Here is a 17582-nt window from a genome sequence, read left to right as displayed (position 1 = left end):
AAACTTACCTACAGAAATGGACTCGATTTTCCCTCTGGTGCCAGCGAACCAGGATAGAACCCCGTGATGCACCATTACATATGATTTTGGACTACATTCTAGACCTTAAAATATCAGGACTCTCAATTTCTTCTTTAAGAGTACATCTTTCTGCAATAACAGCGTTCCATACTTCCATTGATGGATTCTCCATATTTGCCCATCCTATCACTAAAAGATTCCTTAAAGGGCTCCACAACGTATACCCACCCCATAAGGCACCACCCCCCTTATGGGACCTAAATCTTGTTCTCCACCAACTTACTGGACCTCCTTTCGAGCCTCTGGCTACAGTACCACTCCCATTTCTCTTTATGAAAGTCTGTTTCTTATTGGCTATCACGTCTGTTAGACGGGTGAGTGAAATTGGGGCATTAATGGCAGTACCCCCCTACACAGTTTTTACGAAGGATAGGGTCATACTTAGACCTCATCCAACATTTCTGCCAAAGGTCTGTACAGAATTCCATGTAAATGAACCAATCGTACTACCTACCTTTTTTCCGAAACCGCATGCATCACAGAAGGACGCCACTCTGCATACCCTGGACATTCGGAGGGCTCTTGCCTTCTTCCTGGAAAGAACAAAACCATTTCGTAAATCCGAAAGACTTTTTATATCAATCGCTGAGCGTTCTAAGGGAACACCCCTGTCATCACAACGAATCTCAAAATGGATCTCCACATGCATAGTCAAATGTCATACTTTGGGCAATAAACCACTACCGTGCCCCCCAAGAGCGCATTCCACTCGAGCCACGGCCGCTTCTACAGCCTTTTTGAACAATGTCCCCTTAAGGGATATTTACCGAGCAGCAACGTGGTCTTCAGATCACACGTTTGCCAGACATTATGCAATCCTACCGCAACTTACACAGGACTCAGCAGTAGCAACAGCGGTGCTCTCTACCACCGCTAAACATTGACTCCGGCTCCCTCCAGCCATATATTGAACACTGCTTTGTAGTCACCTAGAGTGGAGCACCCACGGGGACACTACTCGAAGAAGAAAAGGGAGTTACTCACCTCGTGCAGTAACGAGTGTTCTTCGAGATGTGTGTCCCCGTGGGTGCTCCACGACCCTCCCTTCCTCCCCTCTGCACGGAGTCTAAACTACTCGGGCGGAGACGAGGAACTGAAAGGGAGGGGGTTGAGCCGCGCGCTGCAGAGGGCGGGAAGGGCTCGAGATGCCCTCTGGGCATGCGTGGCTCAACAGGGGGAAAACTGCTTTGAAAAGCTCCGATCTGCGGCTCAGGGCGACCCTTCACCTAGAGTGGAGCACCCACGGGGACACACATCTCGAAGAACACTCGTTACTGCACGAGGTGAGTAACTCCCTTATCTGGCATCCTTGCAACATGGCCTGCCCAGCGTGTCTGAGCTTTCATCAGCAGGGTGTAAACTGACAGCAGGCCTGCTCTAGAAAGGACTTCTGTGTCTGGCACCTTATCCTGCCACTGGATCCTCAGAAGTCTGCGGAGGCAAATCGTGTGGAAGTGGTTCAGTTGCCTAGCGTGCCTTCTGTATACAGTCCAAGTCTCACTGGCGTACATCAGGGTAGTTAACACTACTGCTCGATAGACTTTAAGCTTTGTAGCAAGGCTTATTCCACGGCGGTCCCACACTTTGGTCAGCAGTCTGCCGAATGCAGAGCTTGCCTTGACGACTCTGCAGTTGACCTCGATGTCAATTGTCACTGCGCGGGAGAGGGTGCTGCCAAGATATGTAAATTGGTCCACTGCTTGCAGCTTTTGTCCCTTCACTGTGATGGTGGGCACTTGATGTTGAGCTTTCGGAGCTGGCTGGTGCATCACTTTGGTTTGCTTTGTGTTGATGAGAAGGCCGAAGTTGTCGCATGCTGCTGCGAATTTGTCCATGCTGGCTTGCATTTCCTGCTCTGATCCAGCATTCAGGGCGCAGTCGTCAGCAAAAAGGAGATCTCGTAGCACAGTCTCCTTTATCTTGGTGACAGCCTGGAGTCTTCGCAGGTTAAACAGTTTCCCATCGGTCCTGTATCTCAGTCTGATTCCCATGGCTGAAAACATTATGCTGAACAGGGTTGGTGCCAGCACACACCCTTGCTTGATGCCGTTTGTGACGGGAAAGGCCTCTGAAGCTTCTCCATCATCCAGAACACGAGCCGTCATGCCGTCGTGGAACTGACGTACCATCAAGATGAATCTGTCAGGGCACCCAAACTTCGACATGATGCACCATGCAAATGAAGTACAGGATATTTAAATCCCTGCTTCATTTGCACTTTCGAAGTGCTTCATTTACATCCCTCTGCCGACAGAGGGGTGTAGTATAAACACGGCCTGAGGCAATAACAAATTATCCACTTAGAACATATGGAGATGAGGGGGGTGGGATTGGGACAACCACAATGGAGAGGAAGCTGGGAAGCAACAGACATGCCTGTTGTGCTCTTATGAAAGCACATCGTCACTCCTGTGTCCTTAATCACTTCCCCTCCCTCTCACGTTTAAATTTCCGAGGGGAGGTCTCAATTCACTAGAGTATTCCTGTTTGGAAGTGCACGCAGCCAGTTATTTAACTGCGCCTAAGTCCCACTGATTTAAAGTTAAGCAAGTGCTTAAAAGGATGTGCTTAAGTATCTTCCTGAATCAGTGCCTTATTGTGTTAGAATGTTCTTTTCCTAATATTTTATTTCCACTGATGCAGTTGTTGTAGTTGCCACGTCATCTCCTGTTGGAGAGGAGGTGGTTTGTGTTGCATGATCCTCAGTTGGTCTGGGTGATCACTAGTGTGTGAGATGAAGAGGTGTTTGTCCACAAAAAAGTCTCTGTTAAGATGCCCACTGATAATAGGTATATCTCCATATATATATATATATATATATATATATATATCATACAACAGGAAGGGACCTTGAGAGGTCATTTGAGTCTAGTCCCCTGCCCTCAGGGCAGGACAAAGTACCATACCAGATTTGCCCCAGATCCCAAAATGATCCCCTCAAGGATTGAGCTCTCAACGATGGGTGTAGCAGGCCAATGCTCAAACCGCTAAGCTATTCCTCCTCTCTTCCAAATAAAGTTTGAAGGCAAACCTGTCTTTAAACCTTTCTTCAGGGAGGATTTTCCACCTGATGAATCCATTCAGCTTAGTAGATTTGTTGACGTGACAGCAGCTGTTCTCAACTATGATTTTTTTCGTTACGTTTTACGGAAGTGTATTTTGAATGGGACTTAAATATAGCCCTGGGATGTTTTCTCATCTGTCAAGAAGTCCTAGGTGCCCTATAACTGCACTAGCCATAACAATCTTTGAAGAATTTTGTTTTGAATTCATGTTGACAAATGATATCCTTAATATAGATATGGCATGCAAATTTGTTAAAATAATTGCAACTCAGACCATCAGAACTAAATATAATCCACACTTTTTCATTATTGTTAGTATTGTAGTTTCTACCAGACAGAAAAGAAGTTTGGACAGTTAGATTTCTACCTAATTTGCACAGCTTTTACTAGGGAAAATGAAATGCCCAAAAACTAATCTCTGAAAATACACATCTCACCTCAATAACACATTTTTCTGGCTCAGGTACATTAGCTTCTGTAACAAAAAATGCCTCATCCTATAATATTACTGGCATTTTTTCCAAAGAAAAAACAGTATGAGTAAGAGTTAAATGTGAATTTTCTCCTCTCTGATTGGTATGCACAAAGGAACTACTTGTATGACTAAAAGTCCTTTAGTTGGCCTGAATACCAATAAGGTTCAAAGTAAAGTCAGACAGTGCATTAGTTTTTAATCTATTTTCCCATTTCCATTGCAAGATTTGTTTGCAATAGCTAATTGTAAATAGTTTTTTAAGATTCTTGGTAGTCCAAACCAGGTGTGAGTAACACAATAAGAATTGCAAAATACTAGCTGCTTAAACCTATCAGATGTTTCATAAATGTTGAATGTTTATTTCAAGGGATATTTTGACTAGATTGCTAAAATTCTTGAAATCTAAAAGTCCCGTTTTATCACTTTTGCAGTAGTTGCTACGTAGTGTAAGCATTGCAGCACTGCAGAGCACACTTAACAAAGCTCAAAATTATAATACATTGTACTTGTGCAGGCTCATGGAAATTACAAAACCTGTTTGAAAAACACATGTGTGCATGTGCATATCTTGTCACTTACAAAGCTAACTCTTGCTATCTTGATTAACTATCTGGATTTGTTCCTGGACTGTGTAAGATTCTGATTCTCCCTCTATGTTTAAAAAAAACAAACTACCTTTTAAATTCAGAGAGAGAACTCATTATTTAGATTAATGTATTATAATATTGAGCTGTGGTGGTTGACAGGAAAGTGCTTCCAATATATTCATATCATGACTGTAGAAAATGAATTAATTATGTCATAAGTTGAATTTTAGCAATCTTCTTTCTGCATTCATTTTATGTAAATTACATTTTGAATGGTTTCCAACAAGAATTATAGCAAAGAAAATCATCCAAATTAATCTGCAAAGTCTTTGTGATTCTTTATGATGATACATTTATCTTATAACCTTTTAAATCAAGAGTGGGGAATCTCAGACCGGGGGCCAAATGCGGCCCCTGCTTGGCTGGATCCAGCTCCCAAGGTTCAGCATTGGAGAGCCTGCGCTGGCGCCACAGCCCTGTAGCCACCCACCCGCAGGGCTGGAGCACACAGAATCTACTAGCCTGTATCCACTGCCCCCAGGCTCTGGTGTGTAATGGGAATGTGGAGAGTGTCTGTCTCCTTCTCAGTCAGGGGCTTTTCACTTTTCTTCTCACTTGTGTGCAGCCCCCAACTGATTTTTCTAGGGATCAGTGACCCCTGACCTAAAAAAGGTTCCCCGTCCCATTTGAAATAGTAGCTGTCTAAAGATGGTGAAGTGGGGAAATGCAGATACATTTTACACATTATCCAGTCTTATTCATCACAATGTCTTGAAGGTGACTGTGGACACATCAGCATTTTTAGTGCTCAGCTGCATTTACTGCAAGTTTCTTTGGACTTCATTGCAAAATCCAGGCCACTGGTACAATCATGCATAATTACTTTTTTAAAGAAAACTGCCTTCTTGATGCTGTACACTTAAAATGCTTAAATTGTGACACCATAATTGTCATTTCTAGGGTATATTTAGTGTATTGAATGGTGATTCTCTGTGCTATTATTTCAGTTATTCCTAAATGTTTGGGTTTCCTCAGGTGTGAGGACATGGTAGATGTGCGACGGCTAAAGATGCTTCAGATGGTCCAGCTATTTAAATGTGAAGAAGATGCTGCTCAGGTAAGGGCTTGCTATAGAACTTCACAATTTTGCTATTTCTAGACAAGTTTATTGGTTGGACTGTGCGAAATATTCGCAAACGTATATTGATTAAACATAACTGTGCTCTTGTGATGGCATAATCCTTCGAGATATTTAGAGTTCTGCGTGGATTCAAAATCTGTATCCACAAAAGTGAGCTGCAAATATCCACATCTACATACCCGTGGGTATAAAGCAGATATCTGCTAATTTGAAGGGTTCTAGATACAAAATTTGTATCTGCATCCGCATATATATCTGCCAAAATGAGCTGTGATATCCACATCGGCGGATGCAGATACCTGTGAATATAAAGCAAATACTTGCGGATTTGCTGGGCTCTACAAATATTGAGGGCTTCTATAACATGGCCACCATATAGGTCTTCACTTAGACTGTTCCTTGGTACTAAATGCAAACTTTTCTCTATGATAAATATAATTTAACTGGAAATCTTGCTTATGAAACCTGACATAGGTCAGGTTTTATTTTAATGTAAATAAAAATGCCTGAATTACCATTCTCTTTTTTAAAATGTACTAATAAAATCATTCATTTTAATACACGGCCCATATTGGAACCATGAACCCCCTTCTGCAAATATAATGACAAATGTTTTGTTCAATTTTAAAATATATTTTTCTCTTTTGATATTTTTAAATTTACTTTTACTTTGTTTTCAATTACTTTAGAGTATTCACAAAGGGTAAATTACGTTAGAGTATTCACAAAGGTTATAGCAATGAATAAAAATAACAGATCAGAAGGGGGTTATAAAAAGAATACTGATTTAGCTGAAACCTTTTCTGAGTTTTCAACTGCAAAGCAATATTTCAGTTCTATAGTCATCTCAGTGTACTTGATTTTCTTTTTAATCAGCTATCGAGCCAGTTTCTATTCTTCTAAATTACTTCTCTTTTTCAAGGCGGTAGAATGGTTAAGTGAACTGTTGGATGCTCTGCTCAAGACCCATATCAGGTTGGGAGATGATGCTCAAGAAACCAAAGTTTTGTTGGAAAAGCATCGAAAGTTTGTTGATGTTGCACAGGTGAGTAGTGAATTACCTTTATTCTAGGAACTCATTTTTTGCATATCTATGAGCAGCTTTTTGCTGTAAATCTGGGGCACTGTAGTAGAGTTTCCATTGTTAACTGTTCAAAGATATAAAACCTACAATGCCCATATTGTTTCTGGCAGTCTTACGACCTTCGTAGATGCGGGCACAGGAAGTGCAGAGTATAAAAGAAGGTTGGTATTGATTTAAAAAGAAGAGGGAGATGTGTGGGACTGTTTTCCTAATGAATTCTGAAGTCATTGCGACTAATGTAGCAGAAATATGGGCCAACCATCTGGTGTGTTTGTACGGTTCTGCACTACAGTGCAAGAAATGTGAGTTTCATGTCTGGTTCCAGGATAGAGGTAACCGGAGATTGAGAAACTACATTGTATCTCAAAAGCATCTCTCACATTGATGTAGAATGGGCCTAAAATAAAACCCCCAAAACAAATATAGGTATTTACTTAGTAAACTAATTTGTAAATGATGTTTTTACTAATTTGTAAATGATGTTTTTACTGAATCAGATCAGTGCAAGCATGCGCTGTGGAATTATATCTAAGTCTACGCTAGGAAGCTATTTTGAAATGACAAACTGTGTGTCCACACTACCAAACCCATTATTTTGAAATAAGGGGCTAGTTATTTCAAAATAATAACTCCTGCTTTCCTTGAGGAATAATGTAATAAATAATTAATAGAATAATGTAGTAAATATAATAACATAATATAATAGTTATTTAGAAATAGTGGTAGTGTGGCACTCAGCTGTTGCTATTTTGAAATAATTAGTCTCCAGAATAATTCCAAGTAATTACTCCTCATTGCTGCTTGGGGCTCTAAGTCAAGGGTGATAGTTTTTCTAACTAATTTCCTCGTGTAGACACGCCCTAAGTCAGCGTTTCCAAAACTATGGGCCGCGGACCTATACCGGTCCGTGGGGAAAAAAATACCAGGCCTCAACGTGGCTGCAGGGGTGTTCGGGGCTCCCGGAGTGCCCGTGTGGTGCCTGGTTCCCTAAGCCCTGGGCCAGGCTGGGCGGAGGAGGCAGCCGGATGTTCTGGGCTCCCGGCAGAGGCGTAGCGAGGGGATAAGAAGGGGGGCCAGTTGCCCCCAGGTGCCACGCTAGGAAAGTGCCAGACTGGGCTGCAGGGGTGGGGGAGGTGCAGGATGCTTGGCTAGGCTGTGGGGGTGGGGGCGGAGCTCAGAGCTCAGTTTGGCTGCAGGAGGAGGGAGGTGCCAGGAACCCGGGGCTAGACTCAAGGGGAGGGAGGGGCAGGAAATCAGAGCTGGGCTTAGCAGTTCTGCCAGGCTTGGGGGGAGGTGCAGGGAAACGGGGCTCAGCTGTGCTGTGAGGGAGGCATGCAGGGAACCAGTGCGGGGCTCAACTGGGCTGAGTGGATAAGGGAAGGCATAGGGAACAGAAGGGCAGCTCAGCTGGGCTGTGAGGGGCTGCAGGGAACTGGTGCTGCACTCCCTTGGATTGTGGGGGATGGTTTTGGGGCAGGTGCAGGGAACCAGCAAGGGTAGGCAGCTCAGTTGAGTTGCAGGGGAGGGAGGTACAAAGAAGCCTAGTGGGGAGGGGGAGAACCAGGAGCCCTGAAATGACCTCCCCTGGTCCAAAAAATCACTCATCTGGGACCAGTCAGGTCCAGAGGGTGCCAGACCAGGGAGGTCCAACTCCTACCCAAGTCCCCTCCTTGCACCCTCCCTCCTAGCCAGATACCCTACCCCCAATCTGCTCCTGCTCCTGCTCCCACCTCCTGGAGTGCCCGTGTGGCACCAGGTCTCCCAAGCACTGGCCCCTGCTGAGCGGAGGATGCAGCCAGATGTTCCGGGCTCCTGGAGTGCCCATGTCGCGCCGGGTTCCCCAAGTCCTGGCCCGGGCTGGGCGGAGGATGCAGCCCGGTGAAACAGTGAAAATGTATTCATTTTTTATTCTTTTTTATATGCGTTTATATTTTTGGGCTGCTATAAACAGTATTGAAAAAAACTGGGTTCCAACTAAAGTAAAACATTTGGGAAACCATGGTCTAGCCAGCTTTCTATCCATCTTACAGTCCATTTATCCAATCCAAATTCCCATAACTTGCTGGCAAAAATATTGTGGGTGACTGTATCAAAAGCTTTGCTAAAGCTGGCAGTGGGGGCTTTGGGAGGACCAGAAACAACTTATTTGCATATTCATCATTTGCTTAATGAATATGCAAATAGGCAAATGAATGTTACCAGTCCTCCAAAAGCTTGTGAATGGATTTACTGGCACCCGTGTCAAAAAGTTTGGGAACCCCTGTCCTAAGTGAATTCCTCTCTTGCATATTTGTTTGTATTATTGGAAATTGTCTGTTCTGAAGCTGAAAATAGTATTTTGCATATACTCTGTTTTTTCTTTGCAGAGTACTTATGATTATGGGAGACAGTTACTACAGGCTACAGTTGTGCTTTGCCAGTCTCTGCGATGCACTTCTAGGTCCTCAGGAGACACACTTCCGAGACTGAACAGAGTATGGAAACAGTTTACAATAACTTCTGAAGAGAGAGTACACCGGTTGGAAATGGCTGTTGCATTTCATTCAAATGCTGAAAAGGTGAGAGGCTTTTGAAAGAAAAACTTATTCTATTTTAGTTTAAGTAAAATGAAAAATAAATATGTAAATTAAATCTTGCTGTGTATTTATTGGACTGCAATCAGATTCTGATTATTTGCTTTCTAAATTTTACAAAGAAATTAAATAGCATTTTCTGTATTGAAAATATATTTTATAATTCAGCTATTTAAAATGTAAAATAAATCCCATAAAACTGTCATAAATGTAAATCATGGTTTCTTCCATTTGATTGGCATAATTCCTTAGCTTTAAATTACTTATTATTTGAACATATTGGCATGAGAAGGTTGTATAATCAACAAAGCATGGTTTATGATAGTCAGTAGAAGATACCATAAATGCATACATTCAAATTAATATTGAAGCACGGTCCTGTTGCAAAGTTAAATCAAATAATTGTTTTTTGGTTAGAAATCATTTTGGATTTAAGGGTAATGTGAAGGTCAGGAGATTGATAATGGGCTTCCAGGTCTTGTGCCAATGCTGTCAAATTCAGATCAAATATTAGGTCAGTAGTGTCTGATTATAATTGAGAAGAGTTCAGTGGCTGGTAAATGAATTGACTATCTCAGTCCAGCTCTTAATGGAAGCTTGTCCATATCATAAAAACGTTTTTATAACTGGAAATAATTCGCTGACACATTTGTAGGTAGTCTAAGTAAAAAGAGAACGGATATACAGGGAGAATTACTTTCTTATCCACAAAAGTGGTCCTCCTACAATTATGACGTGTTATATAGGTGGGACAGCATGAAGAACCTTGCATTGTAACTACCCATACTGTCTACCAATTCAATTGATAAATTAGGAATGCAGCTTTGCTAGTTTGGTGGCATATTTTTCACATATACCTCTGTTGCTCAAACTTTACCATAAAAGGAAGAGGATTACTTTGGATTTAAGTGACTATATAGTGTTAAATATAGTATCCAATGTATCAGATCCAATGTACCAATTCATAAGGTCATATGTTTTAATCCTTTTATATCGGTTGAACTTTGCACTAGTATGTAGTGTCTGGAAAAACAGATTGGAGTTCTCAAGAATAATTTGAGTGTCCTCTTTATTAATCAGGTACTCTTGTACAGGCAGTCCCCGGGTTACGTACAAGATAGGGACTGTAGGTTTGTTCTTAAGTTGAATTTGTATGTAAGTCGGAACTGGTACATATTGTAGGGGAAACTCTAGCAAAACATTTTTTTTAGTTTTGGATAGCATAGGGAAAGGTTAACTCCCCTCTAATGTTTGTTTTGCTGTCTGTTCCCCTGTTCAGAAGATTTCACATCTATTTCTGTCCCTGTGACAAACTCAGGACTAAAGGAGTAACTCATCAAATACCAAACAGCTCTGCACCATGCTTTGAGCTAATAGCTTTATTTCCACACACCACCCAGGGTTCTAGGAGGAGGGTCCTTTTTTTGCTAACACAATGAGGCCAGCACTTTGTTTGTTTTGGTGGAGTCTTTGTTTGCCCAGGGAGCCCAGCATGTATAGGGGGAGGAGGGGCAGAGAGGCTGCTTTTGTCTGCTGTTCGGCAGCCTGTTGCTCAGGGGAGGGGGCAGCCTGTTGCTGGCAGGGGGGGAGGGGGGAGGCGTGCAGGATGCGAGGCCGCAGGGGGGGGGCAGCGGGCGTGGGGAGGCACTTTTCCTCTGCCCGGCAGCTCTGCGGGATCCCTGTCCCTGTGGCCAGCTGCTGCAGGCAGAGGCCAGTTGGAGCCGGCCGAAGAGGAGGAGGAGGTGGATTCTAGGACCCAGGTGAGCGAGCCCCGGGGACGCTGCTGCGCTCCGCTCCCGGAGCCCTGCATGTATAGAGGGGAGGAGGGGCAGAGAGGCTGCTTTTGTCTGCTGTTCGGCAGCCTGTTGCTCAGGGGAGGGGGCAGCCTGTTGCTGGCAGGGGGGTGGGGGGGGGGCAGCGGGCATGGGGAGGCACTTTTCCTCTGCCCGGCAGCTCTGCGGGACCCCAGTCGGAGCCGGCCCGAGGAGAAGGAGGATCCTAGGACCCAGGTGAGTGAGCCCCGGGAATGCTGCTGCGCATGTGCGGGAGTTGCCTCACCCCGTTCGTATCTAGGGATCCGACGTAAGTCGGATCCACGTAAGTCGGTGACTGCCTGTATTTCAAATAGCTGTTTGGCTTGTTTGCTGATACAGATTATTTTGGTATGCATTTGAATTAATTGTTAGAATTCCTGGTGGCAATTAATTGTGATTGTATTTATTTATGTGTTTGCAGCTACTTAGCAGAGATGTAAAATGTATTGGTACTCAGTGTAGCAGCCTGGGCTATCTTGCAACATGGGTTTATATTTTTCTAAATATACAGGTTGAACCTCCAGCACTCTCTGGTCTGGCGATATCCATGTTCCGGCAGAACCATGGCTATTTCTGGACCAGAGACCCTGGCTGGGAGCAGGGGCGGCCAGGACCAGGCGCAAAGCACCACCACCAGCAGCAGCAGCTCTGGGAGCCTTTGCCAAGCCAGTGGTCAGGAGCTCAGGCCAGCACAGTGTGTTATGCAGCCCCATTGCGACAGGGAATGCAGCAGGGCTAGCGCAGTGGGGAGTACAGGCTGGGGCAGGTGGCAGCAGAGCCGACGTGGCAGGGAGCGCAGCCCTGGCTGGGGCTGGTGACAGCAGGGCTGGTGCAACGGGGCGTGGATCCCAATGACCAGGGCTGGAAGGGTGACAGGTAAGGTGGGAGCCTTGACCTCCCCTGGTCCGGCAAACTCTGGTTTTGAGCTGCCGAGGTCCAACCTGTGCTTTGATTGTTACAGGTTGATCTTAAATAAATGTGTACATGAAGATGCATTAACTATGCTGGTTAACATCTCTTCAGAAGCTTGCTGCAGTCTGCTCTCGTTTCTTTTACATTTTTGTATTGTTTATTACAGATTTTACAAGAATTTCCAGAGCAGCCTGAAGACATTAATGAAATGGAGCAATTTGATGAAATTGAAGCAGTTGGGAAATCAATATTGGACAGACTAACAGTGCCTGTAGTTTATCCTGATGGGTATGGGACATACTGTTGTAATACTACTTCAGTATGCTTTTGTTAAAGCTTCGCAGTGGTATCATAGGCAGAGGTTATTAGAATGTTGTTGATGTTTATAAATTATGTGAAATGGAGGATGTACAGTGAGTTGGCAAAAATTGCAGATACAAAATTACTCAAAACAGTTATATCCAGAGCTGATTACAAAGTGTTAGAAAGGGATCTCAATAAACTAGGTGACTGGGTAGCAAAATGAAATTCAGTGTAGAAGTGCAGAATAAAGCACATGTTGCAAAATAATTGCAGATATAGGGAAAAAAATTATGGGGTTTCAATTTCATGACTTATCACTCAAGAAAAATATCTTGGAGTCATCATAAAATAGATATTTGTAAACATCTGAGAAGCAGTAGATGGCAAAATATAAGGAACCATTGCTAAAGGGATAGATAATAACAGAAAATATTATGCCACTGTATAAGTCCATAATCTACCCATGTCTTGAACACTGTACAGTTCTGATTGCCCCATCTCAAAAAAGATATACTGGGAAAAGTACAGCAAAGAGAAGAGATATGAGAGACTGGGAGCATTCATCTTATAAAAGATTTAGAAGAATATGATAGAGGTCTATACAATCATTAATATTATGTAAAAGTGAATAGGGAAGTGTTATTTAATCATCCATGTATCACAAGAATTATGGGGCACCTGATGAAATGAATAGGCAGCAGGTGTATAGCAAACAGAAGGAAGCACTCCTTCAGAGAAATACAGTTAACGTCTGATATTCATTGCCATGGGATATTGTGACTGCCAAAAGTATAACTGGGTTCAAAAAAGAATTAGGTAAATTCATGGAAGACCGGTTCATCTCAGTGGATATCAGCCAAGATGGCTAGGGACAGAATACTGTGTTCTGGGCCCTTTACCCTCTAACTGCCAAAAGTTGGGACTGGATGGCGACTGATGGATCACTTGAAATTGCTGCATTTTGTTCACTCAGCAACAGAAAATAATGTGCCCGCTGCTTTCAACTGTATTCTTTATTTTCATATACGCTCTCAATAGTGACTAGGACTGCATACAAAGCACTCCTACGTTGAGCTACAGGCTTGAGTGCTTGACTTGGAGCTTGAGTGAAATGTTCTCTTCCTGAGAAGTGCTGCTGAGTTAGCAGGTAGCCACATTCGGCTCTAATGGACGTTTTCAAATTATCTTTAGGTGAAGCTTCAGTTAGACACTTCTGCAATAGAAATACAGAAAAGCAGGCATTGTTCTTGCTTGCGTAAGGCCTGGCTCTCGCCAATGGACTCACTGGCTAACTTTCATGAACACTTAAAACTCATCAATAAATTGGGGAAGCCCCACGCAGCTGCCGGCGACTGGCCAGCTGGGGAAACCCAGCCACTGGCTTCAAGTGGGGGGGCAGAGGAGAGGGAGCAAGGCATCCAGCCAGACGGGGTTGCCGGGAAATGGCACGGCAAGCAGCGAACCTCTACCGCTTTGCAGGGAGGCAGTGTTATGCTTAAACAAAGCACACAAGATCTTTTATGGGGGGAAAAGGCAGCACGCCGCATTTATTGAGAATACAAGAGTTGCATATGCTTTTCAGTCATGCACACGCACACACAAAACACGTCGTGCATACATCATCCTGCCAAATGATATCATAGTTACCAGTCCAGAGTCTGTGTCAATCTAGTTCCATAGCAAAGCACCCTGCTATTTATAATCCTTCTTCTCTGTTAAAATCCATGGATCCCGCTCCGTCAGCTTGTGACGGGAATGTTATCTTTTTGATGTGAGTGTTCCCAAAACATCTCTTGAAGGTTCATCCTGTAATCAATCATCCTGTCGGAGTGCTTGCTCCGCTTTAAGGCTGTCAATCTGCCAATTATCCAGTCTTTTTGTGAGTAGTGGGTAAACACTGGTGGTTATAGAAGGCTCCTCTGCAGCCAGATTGTCTTGTGCTATGGCCTTGCCCATACTCACTCAATCCCCTTCTTTAGCCATCTGGTTCTAAAGCCATGTAACTTTGCATCTTATCTTTGACACATTCACACTCCTTACATACACAGCTCTCTGAGGTTACAATCTGCATGGCAAAGCAAAAGCGTTGTAAATTAAACAATTAAGCCTTGGCCTTCAACATTAGCAGAATTCCGCTAATCTTATTAACACAGCCACAATACTCAGAACTGTTTTTTTACTTTAGAACATTTACTAAACTTCAAAACAAAGAAAATAGACCTTCAACTGAAAGGACTAAATTTGTAAAATATTAAATGTATGTTAATATATGCCTTATATTGCTACATTACTACTATATTATTATACCTAAAATAAGAAATATAAAAAGAATAAAACTTTCAATCCTAACACCAGGGGAAGCCCCTCGCAGCTGCCAGCGGCTGGCCGGCCAGTCGGGGAAATCGCATTATTGCAGGGACGGTTGTGTTGTTCGAAAAATGTTCCCTAAAAAAAAATCATGCTATCGATTTTGAAATAATGTGCTAGGTGGTGCGGAAGCTCTGCTTATAAATTCAATCAAAGGGAGGGCGGATTTCAGAATAATGCCGTAGTGTAGACCAAAACTGCTTTGGTGACTGGGAGGACAGCTTAGTCTCCATACTCATTCTGTCCTTGGTTTATTTTCTTATCAGTCACAGCAAAATTACAGTTTGAGGACTTCTGTAAAGCCCACTGAAGTTGGCGTTTAAAATCACAAGCAGAAAAGAACCTGTATTTCTGTGCTGTTTCAAATCTTCAGGAGGGTATTTGTATTTTCATGAGAATTCTAATGCTGTTTTACCTTTTTCTTTTTTTTCTCTTCTCCATAGTACTGAGCAGTACTTTGGGAGCCCAAGTGACATGGCTTCTTCAGCAGAACACATTAGAGAGAAGATGAAGCTAGTTAGCCTGAAAAAGCAGCAGCTGAGACAACCAGAAGCCACTACCCCAGAGAGCTAATAGACTGAACCCTTAAATACCAGATTGTAACAAGACTTCAGTTTGTAACCCAGCATGTCGTCTGCATATTACAGCATTTGATATAATGCATTTCATAGCCATTTATAAAAGCCTCATCTTTTTCAAAGTAAACATTGCTCCTGAACATCTTAACACTGTACATCTGCCAAGCCATAATTATTTAACATGCTATGAAACCATAGATTCCAAGTATCTTATCAAAAGGAACTGTAAACCTTGCACTGAAAAATTGCTGTAAAAGCTTTACCCTGACCTGTCAGTTGCTTCTTAGTTAAACAGCTGACATAAGCTTTGAATGGTGCTAATCAGAATGTAGAAGTTCCACATATGACATAATGGCTCTCTTTACCCCCACCCGCTGGTGATGTAGTATTTTTAGGCTGTAGGTAAGCTACCTGTTTGTGTAGACAGTGGTGACCCTATAATTTTAATTTGTAATACTTTAAAAATGATCATTTCTATTATTCCAGTATGCAACATGACCATCAAATCTTTGATATATCAGATTCATTACAGATGTTTTCCTACTTGTATTGATATCTATTAAAAGCTGATTGTGCTTAATAAAAACCATCTTTTAAAAATCTGATACAGATTGGTTATGATTTATCTTCCCAAATGTGGATAGACTGTCCATTACACACTTAAAGCTGGTAAACCCACATTTTGATCTGTTGACAAAAAAACATATTATTTTTCTTAAGGGTCACATTGTGATGCCCTTACTCAAGTAGTGCCTTTCTTTAGGAGTAGTTACAATGACATCAGGGGAGCTACTCCTGGAGTAAGGTAGCAGGATATTACAATCTGGCTCTTGATGGCTGATTTTTTTTCTTAAAACTGGGATAAATCAGCAGTGCCATAATGTCAGACTCTTATGTGCTCAAGACAGAGGATAAAACATTAACAAAGCTTTTCCTGGAAACATTTAAGATTTCTTTGATTCCTATAATAGGAGAGGATGGTGTATGCCCATTGTATTGAGGATGTTAAGCAGTATGAACTCCAGCCGCCTTCAATATTGCTTGTTAGAGGTTGAAGATTATTTCATTAGAAGTGGTCAGCATGGAATTCCCAAACAAGCTACAACTACTGGGATTGTAATAAAACAAGATTGAGAATAGGAAATCAGATTAAAAGAAAATCAACTCTCTACATAATTTGGCTACATAATTACACCCAGCAAAAATGAATCGATATATACCAATCATGTACATACAGGAAAGTAAAGTCTCACATTTCCAGAGCATGTATCCTTTCTCTCATCTGACCCTTCCTGAAGACAGCATGTAAAAAAGTCAGCTTGCAGTTTTAGGTGTTCTGTGTCATCGTCTCACAGCCCAGCTGCACTTTTTTTAAAAAATTTTTTTGTTGATCTACCTGTTTTCAAGGTGTGTGAAGCTACCAGTCTGTTGCTCACGCGAACTCACTGGCCAGGTGAGTTAAATGCAAGGAGAGGACCCAGGGGCTTCTCTCGGTCTGAACCGATGCTCTGATCTTGACAAAACGAGACCCTGAGATTCATGCAAGACACCCCATTTTTTCTCCCATTCAAGTCTATACATTTTGCTTTGTCAGCTCTTAATTAATCACCATCCGTTCTGTTTAACATCTGTTATCTGGGAATTATTCTTTACTCTGACATTAGTATGTTGGTGCTTCCTTCCCAATGTAATTTCAAGGCTGTCTTGTTTGAAAAGAGATGCTTGCTCTTACCACTCAAAGGCCATCTATAATGTCTTATACTCGTCTGTCTTATATTGAGCCCAGTCGATGGTATCTTGGTACCCCTAAGTCTTCCAGCTCCTTGTCCCCATTCCCTAGCCATCTGGAGTCTGAAACTGCTGGGCTTACAAGTTCTCTCTCCAAACAGTTACATTCCAAACTCATTCACTCTCCCGTCCAGGAACTACACAATTGTTTCACACATGGAAAACGGGATACAATTCTCCACATAAAAGGTATCGATCTACTTCCAATACAAAGGTTCTGCTAGTACAAACTTTTAATGATCATGTTTTCTTTACAACACAACCTATATTCTAATTTCTACAGTGAGATCATGCTGAATCATAAGAATCCTTCTGATCTCTTTCTCTCATAATGAAAGGTTATAGCATTCGAAAGATTTATACCAGTAATAAGAGCTACTGGTTTAAAAAAAGGACATAGTGGAATGTTACAGGGTTCAAAAGATTACAAAGCAGAACTTAACATTTGCATTGTACTTGTGTTGGGCAGAGGCTTTATACAACATTAATGATAAAGAGCAACATTTACAAAGGAAACCAATTCAAATGTTGAGGGGTTTCTAAATAGTAAACACTAGGGCTGTCAAGCAATTAAAAAATTAATTGCGATTAATCACTCAATTAAAAAATTAATCATGATTAATTGCGATTAATCGCACTGTGAAACAATAATAAGAATACCATCTATTTAAATATTTTTGATGTTTTCTACATCTAATATACAGTAAAACTCCCAATTGTCCAGCATCCAGTGCTCTGGCAGCGGACTTGGGGAAGTGGTGGAGCAGAGCAGCTGGGGTGCTGCCGGGTTGGTCCCGCAGTGTTGCCCCTCACC

The 17582-nt window shown here is 42.4% G+C and overlaps 1 protein-coding gene across 4 annotated transcripts in view; it reads left to right on the top strand.

Annotated features, from left to right (window-relative positions):
- Nucleotides 1-15585, top strand: part of SESTD1 (SEC14 and spectrin domain containing 1) — a 134847-nt gene extending 119262 nt beyond the window's left edge. For all 4 annotated transcript variants that reach the window (XM_075933734.1, XM_075933735.1, XM_075933733.1 and 1 more), the window contains 5 exons: nt 5244-5325; nt 6272-6394; nt 8800-8991; nt 11899-12020; nt 14846-15585. In XM_075933734.1, the coding sequence (XP_075789849.1) occupies nt 5244-5325; nt 6272-6394; nt 8800-8991; nt 11899-12020; nt 14846-14975 (649 nt within the window). In that variant the 3' untranslated portion in view covers nt 14976-15585. The remainder of the gene's footprint in view (nt 1-5243; nt 5326-6271; nt 6395-8799; nt 8992-11898; nt 12021-14845) is intronic.
- The last annotated feature ends 1997 nt before the right edge of the window (nt 15586-17582 follow it).

This window comes from Pelodiscus sinensis, chromosome 7 (genome assembly GCF_049634645.1).
Source record: "Pelodiscus sinensis isolate JC-2024 chromosome 7, ASM4963464v1, whole genome shotgun sequence".
Classification (NCBI taxonomy): Eukaryota; Metazoa; Chordata; order Testudines; family Trionychidae; genus Pelodiscus; species Pelodiscus sinensis.
This window is presented reverse-complemented; position numbering and strand designations above follow the sequence as displayed.